The sequence below is a fragment of the Amblyomma americanum genome, chromosome 2 (assembly GCF_052857255.1).
Source record: "Amblyomma americanum isolate KBUSLIRL-KWMA chromosome 2, ASM5285725v1, whole genome shotgun sequence".
Classification (NCBI taxonomy): domain Eukaryota; kingdom Metazoa; phylum Arthropoda; class Arachnida; order Ixodida; family Ixodidae; genus Amblyomma; species Amblyomma americanum.
Window position 1 is genome coordinate 142,992,092 of NC_135498.1, and position 17,546 is coordinate 143,009,637.

General features: G+C 46.9%; 1 protein-coding gene across 5 annotated transcripts in view; it reads left to right on the forward strand.

Moving 5' to 3' along the window:
• LOC144121834 (uncharacterized) overlaps positions 1 to 5,672 on the forward strand; it is a 263,637-nt gene extending 257,965 nt beyond the window's left edge. For all 5 annotated transcript variants that reach the window (XM_077655246.1, XM_077655248.1, XM_077655249.1 and 2 more), the window contains one exon: positions 1,185 to 5,672. In XM_077655246.1, the coding sequence (XP_077511372.1) occupies positions 1,185 to 3,075 (1,891 nt within the window). In that variant the 3' untranslated portion in view covers positions 3,076 to 5,672. The remainder of the gene's footprint in view (positions 1 to 1,184) is intronic.
• Positions 5,673 to 17,546: the final 11,874 nt, after the last annotated feature.

The following is a 17,546-nucleotide window of genomic DNA, read 5'->3' on the forward strand; positions in this document are numbered from 1 at the left end:
ATGACATTGGTTGGAATGATTTTATTTCTGTCGATGACGACGCCGACACCGCGGAATCGTGCATGGACGATGCCATCGTTTCTGAGGTGCGGGGTGAGAGTGACGCGGAGGAATCGGATGAGGATGAAACTTCGGAGCCAGCACTCATAACCGCGCCTATAGCAATGGGCTACATAGAGAGCCTCAGACAACTTATCCATGCCAAGGGCCTCGGCGAAGAGAACGCTTCTGCTTTAAATAAACTGGAAACCTCCCTCATCGGATCTGCGCTGCAAAAACACGTCCATCACGGACTTTCTCGCAAAGAAAAAATTTAGCGTTTTGACAAGCAACTGTCATTAAAGCTGTGGTCCACTTACTACGAACTTTGGGATATAACGAACGGACGCCACGCGACGCTCATGTTCGTTATAAGAGGGCTCGACTGTAATTCTACTACTAGTACTTCTACTGCCGGGTGCAACACATTGTCCTTTTATCTTTCTTGCTGGCTTCATTACTTATTTCCCCCTGTGTGGCAACCTCAACTGCCTTCTCGAGGCCTCTCACTGCTGGCACTAGTGGTTGAACTATGCTAGGGCCCTTGTGCTCTTCTTTGGCACCTGTGGCATTCCATAGTGGGGTGCAGATTAGCATGCACCCTTAACGAGTGCACCATGCAGTAGGCCTGGCTTGCTGGGGTGTCAGCACCCTAACGAACACATTTTTTTTCTAATATTGTACCAAATGGTCATTTAGGATCCGTATTGCCATTTCTCAGCAAACCAAAAATATTCTTTCAACGAACCCTACTTGCCTAAACTGGACACTAAATGCCAGAAAACACTTCAGAAGCGGTACTCTTCATGAGCCAGAAATGAAAGTTGCCTTATGACGAGCCTGGCTGCTCCAAGTCTGCTAGGATGCTAAAAAGGACCCTCCTCTGTGGCACGCAATGAGTTTGCTTTACTGCCAAATAGCAGCTATGACACAGCAAAGTGTTGAACATCGTAGCCTGGTATAGGCTATGAGCTGCCCGCAGCGCATAGAGGACACTGCATTGGCATTGTGCTACAAAAAAAGTAAAGAAAGTGTTATGTAAGACAGTGCAACAACAGCCCTTGCCGAATTCTTATATAACACAGTGTAGAGCAGTCAAATGTCAGCTGTAATGATTAATTCATTGTCATTCGATTCACTTTCAGGGGCCCAGGTACAGCAAGGGAAGTGGCTGTTCCAAGTAAAGAAGAGCCCTTGCCAAACAGGTTCTACAGGCTCTCCAGCGGCAGTTTCACTTCACTACAACAGTCTCAAGCCAAAGCTGTGGACTCTGCAACATCCAGCGGACAGCAGCCCCTTCGCAGCAGTGCATCAAACGCAAAACCTGGTGCCAGTTTTGAGCAAAGCATGGCTGGAGATTGCTGCATAGAACAGCCCAACATTGCAGCCTCAAAAGAAATGCTGTCGCAGGTGCTAATTACAAATGATGTTTCAGAACCTTCCATTCCTCCTCGCGAGAGCTTTCCGTCGAACAAGCCGGAGCAGGAGAAGTGTACCACTGCTCCCACTGCACGCTTCCCTGGTCATCAGGCTCGCCGAGTGCGCTATGAGCTGAGAGATCCTCCGCCACTAATGCGTGTTGCACCACAGCATCAGCCGCTGGCACAGAGTGAACCTGCTGCATCAGCCAGTAGCATGAATTCAGCGAAGGTGCAGCAGTACAACAACCAGCTTATGGCTTACGCCCCGTGGCACACGTCGTTAGCACGAGTCCCACCGAATGCGCCATTGAATTGTGATTCACGTTTTTCTGAACATAACTTACAGCAAGTACCTCTGAAACTTGCACAACGTACAATTGGTTCGAACTCCTCAGAACAATGTAGGAGGAGTGCGAGAGCATCGAATGAGGAGATACAAGTGCCACCACCATTTCTTGGTACTGCTGGTCCTGCTTCAAGACAGATTCTCTCGTTGCATCATGCTGCACCTAGTATGCAGCCAGAAATACTGGGTGTTGAGGCAAGGCAGCAGTTTCAGCAGACAGAGCAGCAGCAAGCCATGCCTGGCCAGCATATGTCAAATTCTTTATCCAGTGTTCACCGCTTGCGTACGTTACAAGCAGCATCTACAAACCATGCAACTCCTCGGAAGATGGCTGAACAAAGTGGCGTGTCTAAAAATTCTGCAGCTCCGAGTAGAGGCAAAGAACCAATCATGGGCCAAACCAGGGACGCAGAATTACTTCATGCAGAGGATGAATTGCGAAAGAAACTTGAACGACAGTGCAATCTCGAGAAGCTACTCATGCGTGCTCAACACAGTGGGAAGTTTCCTGGTCAACAAATGGGACGAACTGAGCATCCCTCAGCATTGCAGGAAACGGATGTGATTATAAGGGATCAAATACGGCTGGCCCTAATTAGGTGGCCCACAAACCATGGTGTTCCAAGCGCACAACAAAGGCAAGTGCACAAGCTGTTCCAGCAGTCAGAGCACCAATACACGCCTCAGTATGGCACGCCTCAACTTATGCGCCCCTGGGAAGAACGACCGTTGGAGCAGGCGAAATGGCCCTACCCTTACACTGCCTGTCAAGAAGCATTGGAAAGGTTCAAGGACCACCAGTATGCAGAGGGTGTGGAGGTACATGAGGCAAATTTGTGTGACAGTGCTGAACCAAGCTTGAACGGTTACCAGGCAGTGCCGCAGGTTGCACCATGGCGTACCTTGAAGTCGCATGGGCAGCGACAGCCTTCATGCCAAGCTTCTGTGATGGGGTCCAACCTTCCGGCGCACCCTGATACTTCACAAAGCAAGGGAAAAGAGGCAGGTACTGCGCAGCAGAATCCAAGCGTTCCGTATCGGCATGCTACAGGTGAACTTGGCACCAATGCACCACACGGTCATCCCTCCTTGAGAAGCCACTGGAATGCTGGTTCTTCACGACTTCCAAGCCAGCTGCAGCATGCAAGTGGCGAGCCACAAAGTGGACAGCAGTTATTTGGGCTGCTTAAACACCCAACAGAATGGCCAATGCCTCAAGAACTGCGGCCACTAAATGAGCATGTGCCATCAGCGCCCCATGTGCCGTAAGTGTGTTATTACGATGAGGAGAACAGCATTCCGATAAGGAGAACATTATTGCAATGAATTGGCTCTTCTGTGAACAGTTGCTGTGGCTCTTGGCTCCTGCTGGACATTAGCAAAGCAACAAAATTGCTTGTTTATGCAGCAGTGTGACAGTTATGTGCTCTGTAAACGTAGGAACAGTGTATTAACAAAGAGATGTTCAAACCAGTTTCATGTGCGCTTTCGGTATAGGAAACAAAGGAGTAAGAAACTGGTGTTGTGATCCTTTGCAAAGGTACATTCATATCTGTTCATACTGTACTAATGTGGCTGAACCACGAAAATTTTTGGACCTTGGAGCTGACTTTTTTTAATTTGTGTAGTGTAGCATGAGCAGTGTGCAAGCTGTTACTTCTCCTGAAAAGGCAAGCTGAACGGTGATGTTTTTGTGTTTCCTGTTGAAATAGTTCTTGGTTTTTCAGTGCAATTTCATTTGTTCAAAGTTGGAAGTGGCATTAAAGTATGGTATTTTGTGGCATTGAAGAGAACCGAACATGCATGCGGACTGAAATGATATGCCACAGCAGAAGCAATATTAGGTGCATTTAGTGATGCAAAATTTTTATTTTCCATGCCACTTCTGTGGCATGGAAATTAAAAATTTTGCATCACTAAATGCACCTAATATTGCTTCTGTGGCATGGAAAATAAAAATTTTGCATCACTAAATGCACCTAATATTGCTTCTGCCTGTGCTTTTGAAGCAGCAAGTAATGCAGTGGTTCCATGCAGCCATGTTAAAGTGAGGATATCGAAGGTCTCAAATGGAAGTATAATTATGGCATCTTACGGTTTGTCTCTGCTACTGTAGTGGCATTGTTACTTGGTTGCAATAGTTTGCCAAATGTTATATCATCTCAAGAGAGCATAAGCTGTGTGATGAAACTAGTGTAAATGGTAACCATACTGTTCACACCACAGGAATGTAAAATTTGTACTTATAGCAAGCTTAATACTCAAATTTGCTTTGCAAGCAGCTTTGAAGATTTCAATTTATTGAAAATGGTATGATTAATCACTTTGTATACTGTTGCTTCTCGAGCTTCATTATTGATGCCATTTTCACGATGAATGGCATTCCAGAGTTTGGTGGGCATGGTTGTAGGCCAGTTGTAACATAGAGTAGGACCGAAGACTGCAAGGAAACACAGGATGCTGGCTTATAACTCTGTGTTGTGTTGTTCCACTGTCCTGTCTTTCATTGTGGTTCTGTAGCCGGGTTATCTAATTCTGAAGGCTTTGCAAAATTTGTTTTGACGGGGCCTTCATGTTGCAGTGTGTTCTATTTTCTGCTCGGTTGTGTTCTGGTGATGACACAAACATTTATTGCTCAAGATTGGCTCTTTGGCACGAGTGGGGAGTAAGGGCTGGGAAGTGGTGGTGGTTGGTGAAGTGTTTGAGAGTACGAAAGGTTTACCAGAGAAATACTCTGATGTTACATGTGAAGACAAAAAGTGCCATCAAAGCATCTCTCATATTTGCCTATAGACGGATTTAATCATTAAGGCTTGCTACGGTGCTTGCATGCTAGACATTTCGGGCTGCTTGAAGGCAGGACATCCCCAGAGGAGATGTATGCAGAGACAAGCACCGCTCTTACAAGTTGGGCAGGGTCGTGAAGGGGTGATGAATCAAGCTCCTTTTTTATGCGACAATGTTCTAAAAATAAACATATACATTTCTGTTTCAAAAAGAAACTGAATTGGTTTGTGGAAACACTTTGTGGTTCATTTTTTTCCTATCATCTGCATTACAAAATACAGTGCTTTCATTGCAGTTAATGTAGAAGTGTGTCGAGCTTTATTTCTTTTTGTCGAGTCTGTTAGTGGTCACTGTCCATGGAAAGACATGATCCTAAAGATAAATTGCTGTTGTGGGAATTGTTGTAAACATTTATTTGCCTTTGAAAAACATTACCAGGGCAAACAAAAAACACATTAATGCTCAGAACTCATGAAGTCATTTGCATTTGGTTGGACTGAGCCGAGAGCTATCCAAATATACAACTAACATTTTTGCAGTCTGTTTTTGCACTGGTTGCTTCAGGGAAAGGTTGTTTGTATATGCCATTTACTATATGTGCTGTACAAGAGATTGTACATGTAGTTACCTCACTTGCTAGTTATTAAGCAAGATTGATTTAGTGCAATTAGTATGTTTGTTAGAAGCATAGTTTTTATTGTTGAAAGTATTTCTGGTATTTTGTTAATTACACATTGTTTCATTATATTTGTGTGAAATGTATAAGTGATGTACAAGAATTGTATTTATAGTTACCTGAAGCAAGAGCAATTTTGAGCAATTGATTGGTTTTCTATAGACAAGGTTTTTATTCTTTAAAGTATTTATTTCAGGTTTTTCTTTTGTTCTCGAGCATTGTTTTGTTTTTCAGGTGTGTTACCTGCCATGACAAACTTATGCCTATTTCATGTTATGTTCAATTTCATTTCCATGAGACTTTTGCTCTGTATGGGTATTTATTTCTGTGTACAGTGAAGCCAAATAGCTTTTTTGTTGATGTTTGTGAGTTTGGTGCATGTAAATTTTCGTTCTCATTTTAAGTTGTCTGTTTATTGTTTGAGACTATTAGTCTCATTGCCATGACAGTGGCTGCAGGTAAAGTAAAGGGAAATGCGGGTGAAAAAAAAGCGATTTTTTTGAAAATTTTCGTTTGTTTTTTTTTTGAAATTTTTAGGCATCCAGCTACCTTGTCGCGAAAAATTAAAGTGGTAGTCGCATCTGAAATTAGTAAATAATGCGCCTGAATGAGTGATAGTCTGCGGAGGAACCGAAAATATCCCCGAAAGTTGCCCATCTTTGCGCACCTGCCATGCACGGCATCTCCGCCGCACGCCATGACTACTGATGCTGCCAGGGGGAATGCGACGCTGCAGCTAGCGGCGCGGTAAGCTCAGCCGCGTCGGCCTTGCACACGTCGTTGCAGTTTTATGGTGCCTTCGGCTGACGGCGCTCGTGCGGTGCTCCACGTTCGGCTGGATGCCACTCGTGCAGTGCCTGACGTTCGGCTGGGACGAGCACGACACGAGTGCGCGCCACCGCGCCACCGTGGAGACCGACGGTGGAGCGCGGTGCAATTCCGTCGTGCAGCTCGCGCTAGCAGACGTCGCGGGCAGACGATGCTGTTGGCACAGACAATATCACTACACAGTGGCCGATAGGAAGCATCGACGGAGAGGAAAAAACGCGAAGCATCAAAAGTGGGCATATTTTAAAGAAATGTTGAATATTGTAGCGGCTGCAATGCGTTCGCGCTGCAATCATGCAGCCACCGGCCGGCGAGAGCTGTGCCTTGACTGTTTGAAAAAATTAAAGGTTCGCCAATATTTTTTGTGCGGCGAACGGCAAATGCGGTTCATCTGGCACGCCTGCACTTTATGACATCATACTTTTTGCCAACGTGAGCATAGGTTCAAAGATATATAAATACAGTGACAATGTGGGGAGCTGAGATTGGATTGAGAATCGTCGGCAGATATTTTCGGAAGTCACTCTAGCTGCTCTAAAGCGCATGCATCAAAACCAGCGAGCATAACGCCGTGGTGTGTCTGACAAACCTGCACAAGCACAGTCGCAGTATTTCATGAGCATGGTCGTGGTTCCCGCATTGCTCATGAACGCCGGTGCTGCGCGCTGTTACTGAAGAGGTCGCCGCTAACTGTACAAATTGCTGACTGCAGTCGTTGGCTTCGGCCGCTCGTAAAAATGGCCTCTGAGATCTGTGGCGGTCTCAGAGGCCACGGGGAACAGAGGGCAGAAAGAGCAACGGCACTCTGAGAATGTGTTGCACGTTCGGCTGAGGTGCAAGTGGATGTGCCACTCGTGTGGTATTTGACGTCACTTCCTAAGCACCGGCACGGAGGCAGTGCGGCTCAGCCGATGACACCATTAGTTAAGTTCGTTTCGTCGCCTGTATTGGAGTGTCTATAGCAGCGTCTTTTTATGCGAAGGCGAGATGCCTTCAACAGCAAAAGTGCCTGCGGAAAAAGTGGTCGTGGCTGTAGGCCATCACAGCTATGCTGAGCGACACAGCGATGCGCGGCTGATATATTACATTGCAGGCTATGTGGCTAAGAAGGGTGTCTTGACAACTCATTTTGAAGCCTGCAGAAGCTCCAGGGACTCCAGAAAAGGAGGGGGGGGGGGGGGGGGTCGGCGGTTTCCCCCCAGCATTTCTCCAGGGGGGACAGCGCCCCTCCCCCCTTCTTGCACCAAGATCAGTTTTCTGACAAACACTTCAGTTTCAGGACGTTATAAATGTAAAGCACAGTGAGGCTGAGGTCGTTAGCTTCATAACCATCCTTAAAACGTTTAATATCAGTAACCTAAACCAATCATGTCCCAGCAGAAATGGTTGACTGAGCTCTGTTCATGAGCATGATTACTAGCATTGAAAAAGTATGAACAAACTTTTTTAATGCAGTCGATCACTCCTCATCTGTACATTTTTATATATACAGTGTTATGCGTTTTTGTCGTGAACACATTAAAAAATTTCCCCGCCTCAACCGCTGGCTCATTTGCCGTGAAACTGCACACAGAGCATGCGTATTATGGTAACTTTTGTATCGTAGCAAGTTTCACAACGGTGCTTACTTAGTTGAGCCGTGCATGATGCGAAAATATAATCGTCTACGTAGAGATCGGCAACCAAAACCCGCAGACGACGCTTTTTCGCTGAAGGGCGGCAGTGGCGCCATCTGTTTGCGGTAGCGCAAAGCGTCACGACAAGGCCGTCGAGGAGAGCGTTGCCAGGAGCGCGGGCCCTTTGAATATGCCGTTCCTGTCGTTTCGGCTGCTTCTACTGAAGCGCTTACAACATTTTCGACTAATTAAGCGGAAAAATATCAGAACAAATGAACAAAAAATATCAGAACAAATGAATGGAAAAATATCAGAACAAAACGTAATCGTCTACGTAGAGATCGGCAACCAAAACCCGCAGACGACGCTTTTTCGCTGAAGGGCGGCAGTGGCGCCATCTGTTTTGGGCAGTGGAAACCGCCATGACAAGGCCGCCGAGGCGAGCATTGCAAACAATATTCCTTAAAAGGTAAAGCCTCGTTAAATCATTTGTTCTGATATTTTTGCGCTTAATTAGTCGAAAATGTTGTAAGCGCTTCAGTAGAAGCAGTCGAAACGACAGGAACGGCATATTCAAAGGGCCCGCGCTCCTGGCAACGCTCTCCTCGACGGCCTTGTCGTGACGCTTTGCGCTACCGCAAACAGATGGCGCCAATGCCGCCCTTCAGCGAAAAAGCGTCGTCTGCGGGTTTTGGTTGCCGATCTCTAGGTAGACGATTATATTCTCGCATCATGCACGGCTCAATAAAGTAAGTACCGTTATGAAACTTCCTACGATACAAAAGTTACCATAATACACAAGCTCTGTGTGCAGTTTCATCGCAAATGAGCCAGCGGTTGAGGCGGGGAAACTTTTGAAAGTCTTCACGATAAAAACGCACAATACTGTATGTAAAGTTGCCCATTTAATTCAGGTTTTATATGCATTACAAATATACTTTTGAACACCGAAATATGATAATATTAACAAACGAAATAAAATAATTACGTAAACATGTACATAAAAGATGGAATAAACAGGCAACTAAAAAACTCGACCTACCCACCACTCGAAAAAAACTTCCGGAGTCCCAGCAGAACAGCATGTCTCTGTGATAAAGGCAACATACCCCAAAAACTTCCAGCTGAGGCAATTATAACGAGTTGGACCTTGGCGGCCTTTTACATTCGTCAGTCTCATTTTACGATCTTGTGAACGTCCTGGAAAACAAACTTGCGTTCAGCCGAACGCTCTTGCATGCCGAAGCTGCGGCAGAGGTTCTACAGTCAATTGGTGATGTGCCAAAAATTGGTTGTTCTGAGCATTCTGTCGCGCTGACAGCATCAGGTGTACGTTTTTATTGCCTCACAAGGATTCGGTTCTTGCTTAAGGGTATGAGGATAGTGAGAAGAAACGGAAAGCACTGAACCTTGTGTGTTGTAGATGAAATTCTGCAAAAGTCTCTCCCCCCCCCCCCCCCCCCCCCCCCAGGTGAAGCTGAAGGGAAGCTGAAACGGTTTTCAAATCGCATGAAACGCTGTGGTTGGGAAGAAAGGACCTTGAAAATCGTGTGTAATTTTTTCCCGATTCTATCCGAAAACAGAGCTGCAATCGCTTCTTAAAAACCCGCCGCCGGCACGCCTTCGTCGCTTCCGGAAGCGCCTGGTGGGGGGACTGCAAAACCGGAGAACTGGCGGAAGTGACGCCATTCACGGAGAGTCGGTCGGCCGTCCGGCTGCGCTTGCTTCGCTGCGGCCCGCGCTTTGGCGAACCACAGATCAACGTAATCTTCTGCCAGTGCCGTTTACTTTCTCTCGTTCGGGCGTTCCCTGTAATGCTTGAAGCCTGTATATAAACCAGTTTTGGCATGGTACTTATTTCGAACAGCGCTCAGCACACAGCTTGGTAGAATCCGTCGGTGGTTGTCCCACAGCCTCTTCCACGTTAACTAGACAATCTGGTGGTACGCAGCATGCCGAAACAGCCTGCACAAGATATGTGCATCAATATTTCTTTTTTTGTTATATTACGTTCTTACCCGTTTGTAAACTCTTTGCCTTTTCCTACTGGTTCACATCCATGCTGAGCCAAGGCCACTTCCAGCACTGTCTTTGAGGCGCACAATCTTGAACTCTTTTGAGCTCATTACGCACTGTGTGCCTTTTGGGTTTGTCCTCATTGCTTGTAGCTCATGGCAGCACAAGCAATTCTCTTAATCTTTCATCAGCGCGCAGCACATGGCGCTGCACCTAACTGAACAAAAAAGCGATTATATCGACCTAGTATACTTGAGTAATGCAAACTTTTGCATTCATGAGGGCTTGGTCATGGCTGACGATCGACAATGGCGCCAGAATTCATGCAAATCTGTCCTTGAGTCAGAACGCAAAGTTGTCGAGCCGCGGTACTCATATATCTGCCATAAGTAATTCTGCTGGTTACCTCGATACGCAACAACAGAAACTATATCTCGCAGCACACTAGTTTTAACAAGCAGCACTGAGAGCTCCAAAACGCAGCCATAATTATTGTTCAAAAGCGTGTTCAGCATGCAAAAAAAAAAACGCACGAGGGTAAGTGCAGAAGTTTCATGGTTGAACAGTAGCCCGAACATGCGACAGAAGGAAAGCCCACACGGGACCTTCCTCCCGGTCACCTCGACTCTTCCCGCTACAGTACAGCAGTGAAACCACTCCAACTCATCCAGTTTGGCATTCATTTGTAGTTCTAAAAGGCCTTCGGGAGTAATTAGGCAAGTAACTATAAATCAACAAACAAGTGCTTTACCCCGTGCGACTCGTGTAAGCATGCCGGTGATCAGAACTACATCACGCTTACAGGAGTTGGTGAAGAGTTGGTGAAGTTGGTGAAGAGAAAAAGAAACAGCGAAAAAAGATGCAGGAACCGAAGACACACTCAGACTGTCAACGGAAAGAAAATGGTGGCCAGGGTTTTATGCAGCAGCTGTACACGACAACGTTTCAGCGCAATTTACTTTTTTTTATTGCCACTTGCACCTACACAAAAAATATGCACGTGCATGACCCTATGCAAAACATACGTATCACTCGAGATTTGGTTTTCGTGTTACCCTGGTAGGACGTGAAATGCCCATACTGAATTAAAGAAATTTTCGGTTTGCAGGCGCCGCCATGTCGCTTCTCTATTAGCTTCTTATCAGGCGGTGGCACCAGTTTTTTCTTCTGTAGTCTGTAGTTCACAACGATTTCGGAATAGGTTTTGGTGCGCTCGTCCAAGTTCCGACAGTGCGGCTGTTCCACGGTTACTCGGAAGCAGAGAATATGGGAATGCGCCGACTACCCCGGAGTCGACGAAGATATTGATAGCAGAGAAAGCTGGGAAGCCCTGCTGCGCAGCAAAGAACCCGCTCGGCAAAAACAAGCCGATCCGACTGGCGGCTGATTCCGCGAAGAGATAAAGTCTCTTTGTTTGCCTTTAGTCACGGAGGCTCCGGCCCCCGCCCTCCAGGCCTGCGTGGCGGGGGCGGTGAGTAATAAAGGGTCTCCATTTCCGGTGGAAATAAAAGCTGTCATCCACCCATCTATCCACTCGAGATTTCCAACACGTGAAGATGTCGCGACTTGACTTTCGCTGCCGGCGCACTCCGCGGCGTCCTTGGTTCCGCCGTTTTCTGAAGCTGCTGATGGCTCGAACATGCATGGCGAAAGTCCAAACTGTCCAACACTGCTTGAATTATCCATAATTTCGAAAACCTAGTCCGCAAAAGCCAGCTGAAGCAACGCGCTACGCAGCAACGCCATCGGTGCCGGCCGGAGATCCCCGTGAATGACGTCATGACGGTCCCGACCAATCGCGGGCAAGAGCGGCGTTCGCTCGGAGCCCTGAGGTGATGGGGCGCGTTTTCTTCTAAAAAACAGCTTTTTGCGCGTATTTCCGCTCTTTTTGAAGGAGATATTCTTTTTCAGTGGACTAAAAGCTATAAAATCACGCTGAGAACTCATTTTTTTCGAAAAGTGCTTCAGCTTCCCTTTAATAGGATTCTTCTTTCTAATGGTTTCATCTTGTCCCTCAAGGAAGCCGTAGATCTGGTTTGCTGCTGGTTGAAATGATCACTGTAGGGCACTCAGTGGTGTTTTGCTTGTATCTACATGGTCCCAGAAGGAAGCCTTCTGGTTTTGAGCTGGGGTCTGCTGGTCCCAGAAGGGAGACAATTCGGGTTTGCTGCTTGTTGAAATGGGGCCTTCAGTTGTATCAACAATTTCATGGCCAGATGTGTTGCTTCGCTGTCTAGAATCGTCGGAGATTGCTTACAGCTTACATGATCGTCATGATGGCATACATGCTACAGGCTCGCAAGCGGCGGCAAAAAGTGGTTTGTGTGTTGGGGCGGCGCTCGGCTACTGATCCGGAGTGCCCGGGTTCGAACCCGACCGCGGCGTCTGCGTTTTTATGGAGGCAAAACGCTAAGGCGCCCGAGTGCTGTGCGATGTCAGTGCACGTTGAAAATCCCCAGGTGGTCGAAATTATTGCGGAGCCATCCAGTACGGCACCTCTTCTTTCCTTCTTTCACTCCCTCCTTTATCCCTTCCCTTACGGCGCGGTTCAGGTGTACAACGATATATGAGACAGATACTGCGCCATTTCCTTTCCCCCAAAACCAAACATTATTATTATTATTATTATTATTATTATTATTATTATTATTATTATTATTATTATTATTATTATTATTATTATTGGGGCGCTTTCAGCCAATGCGACTGCAGTTGCGAGGTCCTACGGCACGCGTTACAACGTGCTCTTCTCGCCGTAGTGGCTGCGTTTCGAGAGCGGCGCAACGCACGGAGTCAGTGCACATTAAAGAAACCCAGGTGGTTGAAATCATTCCGAAACCTTCCACTACGGCGTCGCTCACATCCTGGGCATCGTCTCGAAATGAGCACGCACAATACGCGCTTGAGTCCAGCTGCGCAATGCAAACTGCGCTTGTTATAAGCAGCATATTTCACGGGAATGATGATGAGAGTTCACGAAACATTATTTTATGGTAAAGATTCATTCTTTGATATTCGCAGAAAACTCGCGGTAAGCGAAACGGGCTCATTTTCGCCTCAGTGGTAAAAATTTAGCCTACGCGATGCGCTCATTTCGGCTGCGCGCCTTACCGCGCCTCTGCCGTCAGCGCCGCCACACGGCTTCGGCGCGCTGCGGGGCCATGCTTCCCAGGCCGGTTTTCACACCTGCCCACTCTAGCCACCTTACCATGACTATAGTGCCTAGAATATATCTAGGCGCTATACCATGACGATCGCTTGGCGGAGAACGGCCGAGCCTTATTCTCTCCCGTGAAACGGCTGCCAGTTTCGTATTTGCGTTAAAAAATGATAAAAAATTTGAAAAACGCTTAAGCTTCGCCTTTAACAGCAGGCCGCGACAGCGTGTTGCAGCATTGCCAAGGAATCCACGGAACGCCATCGTCCTTCGGTGCGACACTTTGCCCGGAGAATTTGAAACATCTTGGTGGACACCCGAACCGCGCCGTAAGGCAAGGAAAATGAAAATTTTTTTTAAGGAAAGGAAAGGACGCCTGTCTCGCATATCTCTATAGTGCCTAGAATATACTGCCAGTATATTCTAGGCGATTTTCATTTCAATTACCTTCCGTAACAAAAGGAAACTTAAATGAAAATTGGTTTTAAGGAAAGGAAATGACGCCTGTCTCACAATTCTCGCTGGACACCCGTACCGCGCCGTAAGGGAAGGAAAATCCTTTCCCTTACGGCGCAGTTCATGTGTCCGCCGAGATGCACCATTTTTCGCTTACGGCCAAAGACTCCGATGGCACCGGCTTTTCTGCGACACGAGCTCCTTAATGCTGCGGGTTAAAAAGCTCATTTTGCCGTCGCTTTCAAGCCTCTCTTCGATCACGTGGTGCGATTCCGACGCCGCCATTTGCTCCGGGCGGCCGGTTTGTGCGGTGAAGCCTATGTAGAGGTTCTGCTGTTTCTCCATTGCGAGCTTCGCGAGACTGCCACGATCACTTCTGCGTTTTTTTCGGTGTAATCATGGTCAGTCCGAAAAAGCGCAATGTTCGCGTGCAAAAGTTCCATACCGAATATAAATTCAAAGGGAGCTCGAGTCGATGCCGAAAACGATTTGCGAGAAGAGCGTCCCGAAGCCTGATAGGCCCAGCGACGGCAGCGGCTCCGACAAGAAAGACTCCGCCGTGCACTTTGTTAGTGCATCTGAGAAGAAGAATGGTCTCTTCAAAAAGGAAGAAGATGTGACAGCTCGGCCAGCGCTGTCATTTCTTGTGTGGATAACGCACGTGGTGAGTTTCTAAATCACAGGTAATGTCTACGCGGTCTCCCGACCAGGGGAGGTCCCCTTGGTCGGCTTCCCTACCACCTCATGAGATGCCTCTGGAAGCTTTTCAACGCTCCGGCGTCCGCAGCATTCCTGTGGCGCTGGTGCCAAAGGATGGTGGTTCTATCAAAATTAACAATCCAGGGCCTGTTCGAGCTGCCCTCCAGGCGGCCACTTCCCTTTATGATGCAATCACTGATGTAAGGCAGTTTGGACGTGGCGGGATTCTTTGCCGTTCACCAGACCTGTCGTGGGTAAATGATCTTCTAAAGTGCCATTCTTTTTGGTCTCTTTCGGTAAACCGCTTAATTCCGTCTCATCTGGCCTGCACAAAAGGTTTGGTTCACGGTGTGGACTCTTGCTTGTCTCCAGTTGAGACCCTCGACCTTGTCTCTGCAGCGGGTGTTGTTGCTGTGTATCGCTGTAGCCAGGAGGTGAACAATGAGCGGGTACCAACGGAAACGGTTATTGGCACTTTTGCGGGTTCTTCCTGCCCCTCAGAAATAAAAGCATGCCCCCTAATCTTCCGTGTAGATCCCCTTCCGTCTAAGCCACTGCAGTGCAGCAGTTGCTGGCAATATGGCCATAGTGCTCGTGGCTGCAAGTTCACCTTGCACTGTTTCAAATGCGGCAATGCCCATCCAGAAAATTTATGCTCTGATCAGAATGAGAAGTGTTGCCTTTGTGGTGGATCTCACGCTGCAAATTCCATGGATTGTCCTCTTCGGGATCATGAATTGCAAATTCTAGACATAACCGACCGCAAATGATGTTCGCGGCGCGAGGCAATGTCAGAAATTAGATAGCTCACTGCTATGCAGGTGTGTAAGCCCGTTCAGGAGTGACGCTAGATTCGTCTATCTCTCAGGCAATAGTGACTGCTGTGGAAGCCTCTATGGCTAAGATGGTTGACAGGATAGCGTCCACTGTCACAGAGTGCATATGTAATGCTCTGGCAACGCAGATTACCCAGGTCGTGCAAACGAATGACTTCTGCTATGTCAGCCATGCCTTCGTTAATGACCCAACACTCCTTGCCTGAGCAGCCTCAGCCCCAAGAACAAGTTTCTGCTGTTTCTCCACTTCCTCGGTGCACTAATTCAGATAGTGCTCAAATTATTCATTATGCAGAGATGGTGGATTCGGATACGCGAATCCTCAAACGCAGTGGATCTTCCATGTCTAACCTTTCTTCTCCATATCCTCAGCCGAAATCGAAGAAGCAACAGATTGGCTCTAAGCCGAAAGAAACTTTTAGGGCAGGCAGTGGCTGCTGCCCGGAATTCTCAACCATAGGGGTGTTAAAAGAGTTCTCCAGTGGAACTGTCGGTCACTTCTTTCAGCTTCAACAGACTTGCTTGTTATTTTATATCTCAACATAATCCAGACATAATTATCTTACAAGAAACTTGGCTTTCATCTGAAAAACACCTCCATTTGCAAAATTACTCTTCATTTCGACAAGATCGTCAGTCAAGAGGAGGAGGCTTACTCATACTAGTTTCTTCTAAATTTTGTCACAGGGCTAAGATTACTTTTCAGTCCTCTGCTATAGACTGTGAGTTATTGGCTTTACATTTTGAAATTCCAGGGTGCTATCCGTTTTCATCAGTAAATGTTTATTTTCCTTGCGGTGTGCAGGATACCAGGCTGCTAGATCTCATGCTCCTTAATTTTCAGAAGTGAATTCTCTTGGCCGGTGACTTTAATTCTCATCATGTGTCATGCGGCTCTAGGACTGATTTCTGTGGTAAGTGCCTTTGGGATTGGGTTACTGATAACCTTTCGTGCATGAATTCAGGTTCGGACACATTTCTTCGCGCACAAATTCGATCTGTGTTAGATTTAACTTTCACCAGCCCCAGAGTTCCTGTACTCAATTGGTCGACTGTGGATTATGTAACAGCCTTTATCGCGGTGGCTGAGTGGTTATGGCGCTCGGATGCCGGCCCGAAAGACGCGGGTTCGATCCCGGCCGCGGCGGTCGAATTTCGATGGAGGCGAAATTCTAGAGGCCCGTGTACTGTGCGATGTCAGTGCACGTTAAAGAGCCCCAGGTGGTTGAAATCTCCGGAGCCCTTCACTACGGCGTCTCTCATAGCCTGAGTTGCTTTGGGACGTAAAACCCCTATAAACCAAACTAAACCAAACCTATTGTTTATGACGTTAATTGCCGCTTAACTCCGGCGTGCTCTCAGCTGAAGTCATATATAAACTATGGCCAGTCTCAGTCCTCTTTGCCCTCCACTCTTGCTTCAGCGGTTAATTCTGCTGAAGAACATACAGCAAAAGGCATATGCTTGCCATTGAGGAATGCCGAAAGAAGTCCGGATTTTTGGTACGTAGTACATCAAGAGGGAACACTTCAGCTAGATGGTGGAATGCAGATTGCTCGCGGCATTACAGACGCAGAAAGGCTGCATGGAAGAAGCTCCTACACAATCAGTGCCCAAAAAATTGACATGATTATAAGTTCATTGAGGCTACTTTTAAACGCACAGTCTCACAAGCGAAAGAAAATTATGAATCCGAGCATTTTGATTTCCTATCAAAATCAGGAAATCGTAGCGCACTTTTCGGTTTCTTAAGATCGCGGAAAAAGATTCCGGTTTCAGAAAATTCACCCTCATGTGTTTTGACCCCGCAAGAAGCAATAGAAACAGTTGAGACAATTGCCAAAGGGTTAGAGCAGCGTTTCGCCTCTGTACTTCCTTTGCGCTCCGCGTTTGTGGCGTCAGTGGACCAGTTTCAGCATGTCCCCCCTATTACCCATCCTGAGCTTTCCCCGTTAGCGTTGAGGTTACCAACTGTTGCTCCTGGCCCTGATACGGTAACATCAAAAATCTTAAGGACCCTCTTTGTGGAGTTACCTACATCCTTATTGCAGCTGGTTAATTTTTCAATCAAACATGCATGGATTCCTCCTGAGTGGAAAATCGCAAAAGTGATCCCTTTACCTAAAAGCGATGGTGGTGACTTTTCTCTGGATAATATTAGACCCATTTCATTGACATCAAACGGGGTTAAGTAAATTGAAAGGGTCCTACTCCTACGTGTTTCGGAGTTTGTGGACCGTAATAACATCCTTAGTCCCTGTCAAATTGGTTTCCGTCAAAAATGTTCCATATGGAATGCTCACACCGATCTTGAGAGTCGCATTAGTCTTGCGCGGCACCAAAAATGCATGCTGCGTTGGTGACACTAGATGTAGCCAAAGCTTATGACAGCGTAGAACACTACATATTATTCCAAAGATTATATACTCTGCAGTTTTCGAATTACTTACTTGCGTGGATGTCTGCGCTCCTTGAAAACAGAGTTTTTTGTATACTAAATGGTGTGAATTCTGGAAGATATAAACAATCCAGAGGTGTTCCACAAGGGGCAGTCTTCTTGCCTGTTCTCTTTAATATTCTAATGAGCTCTATTCTCAGCCATCAAAACGTTCGCACGTTCGTCTATGCGGACGGCATTGCATTTTTCACTGCTGCAGCTGACATTCAAT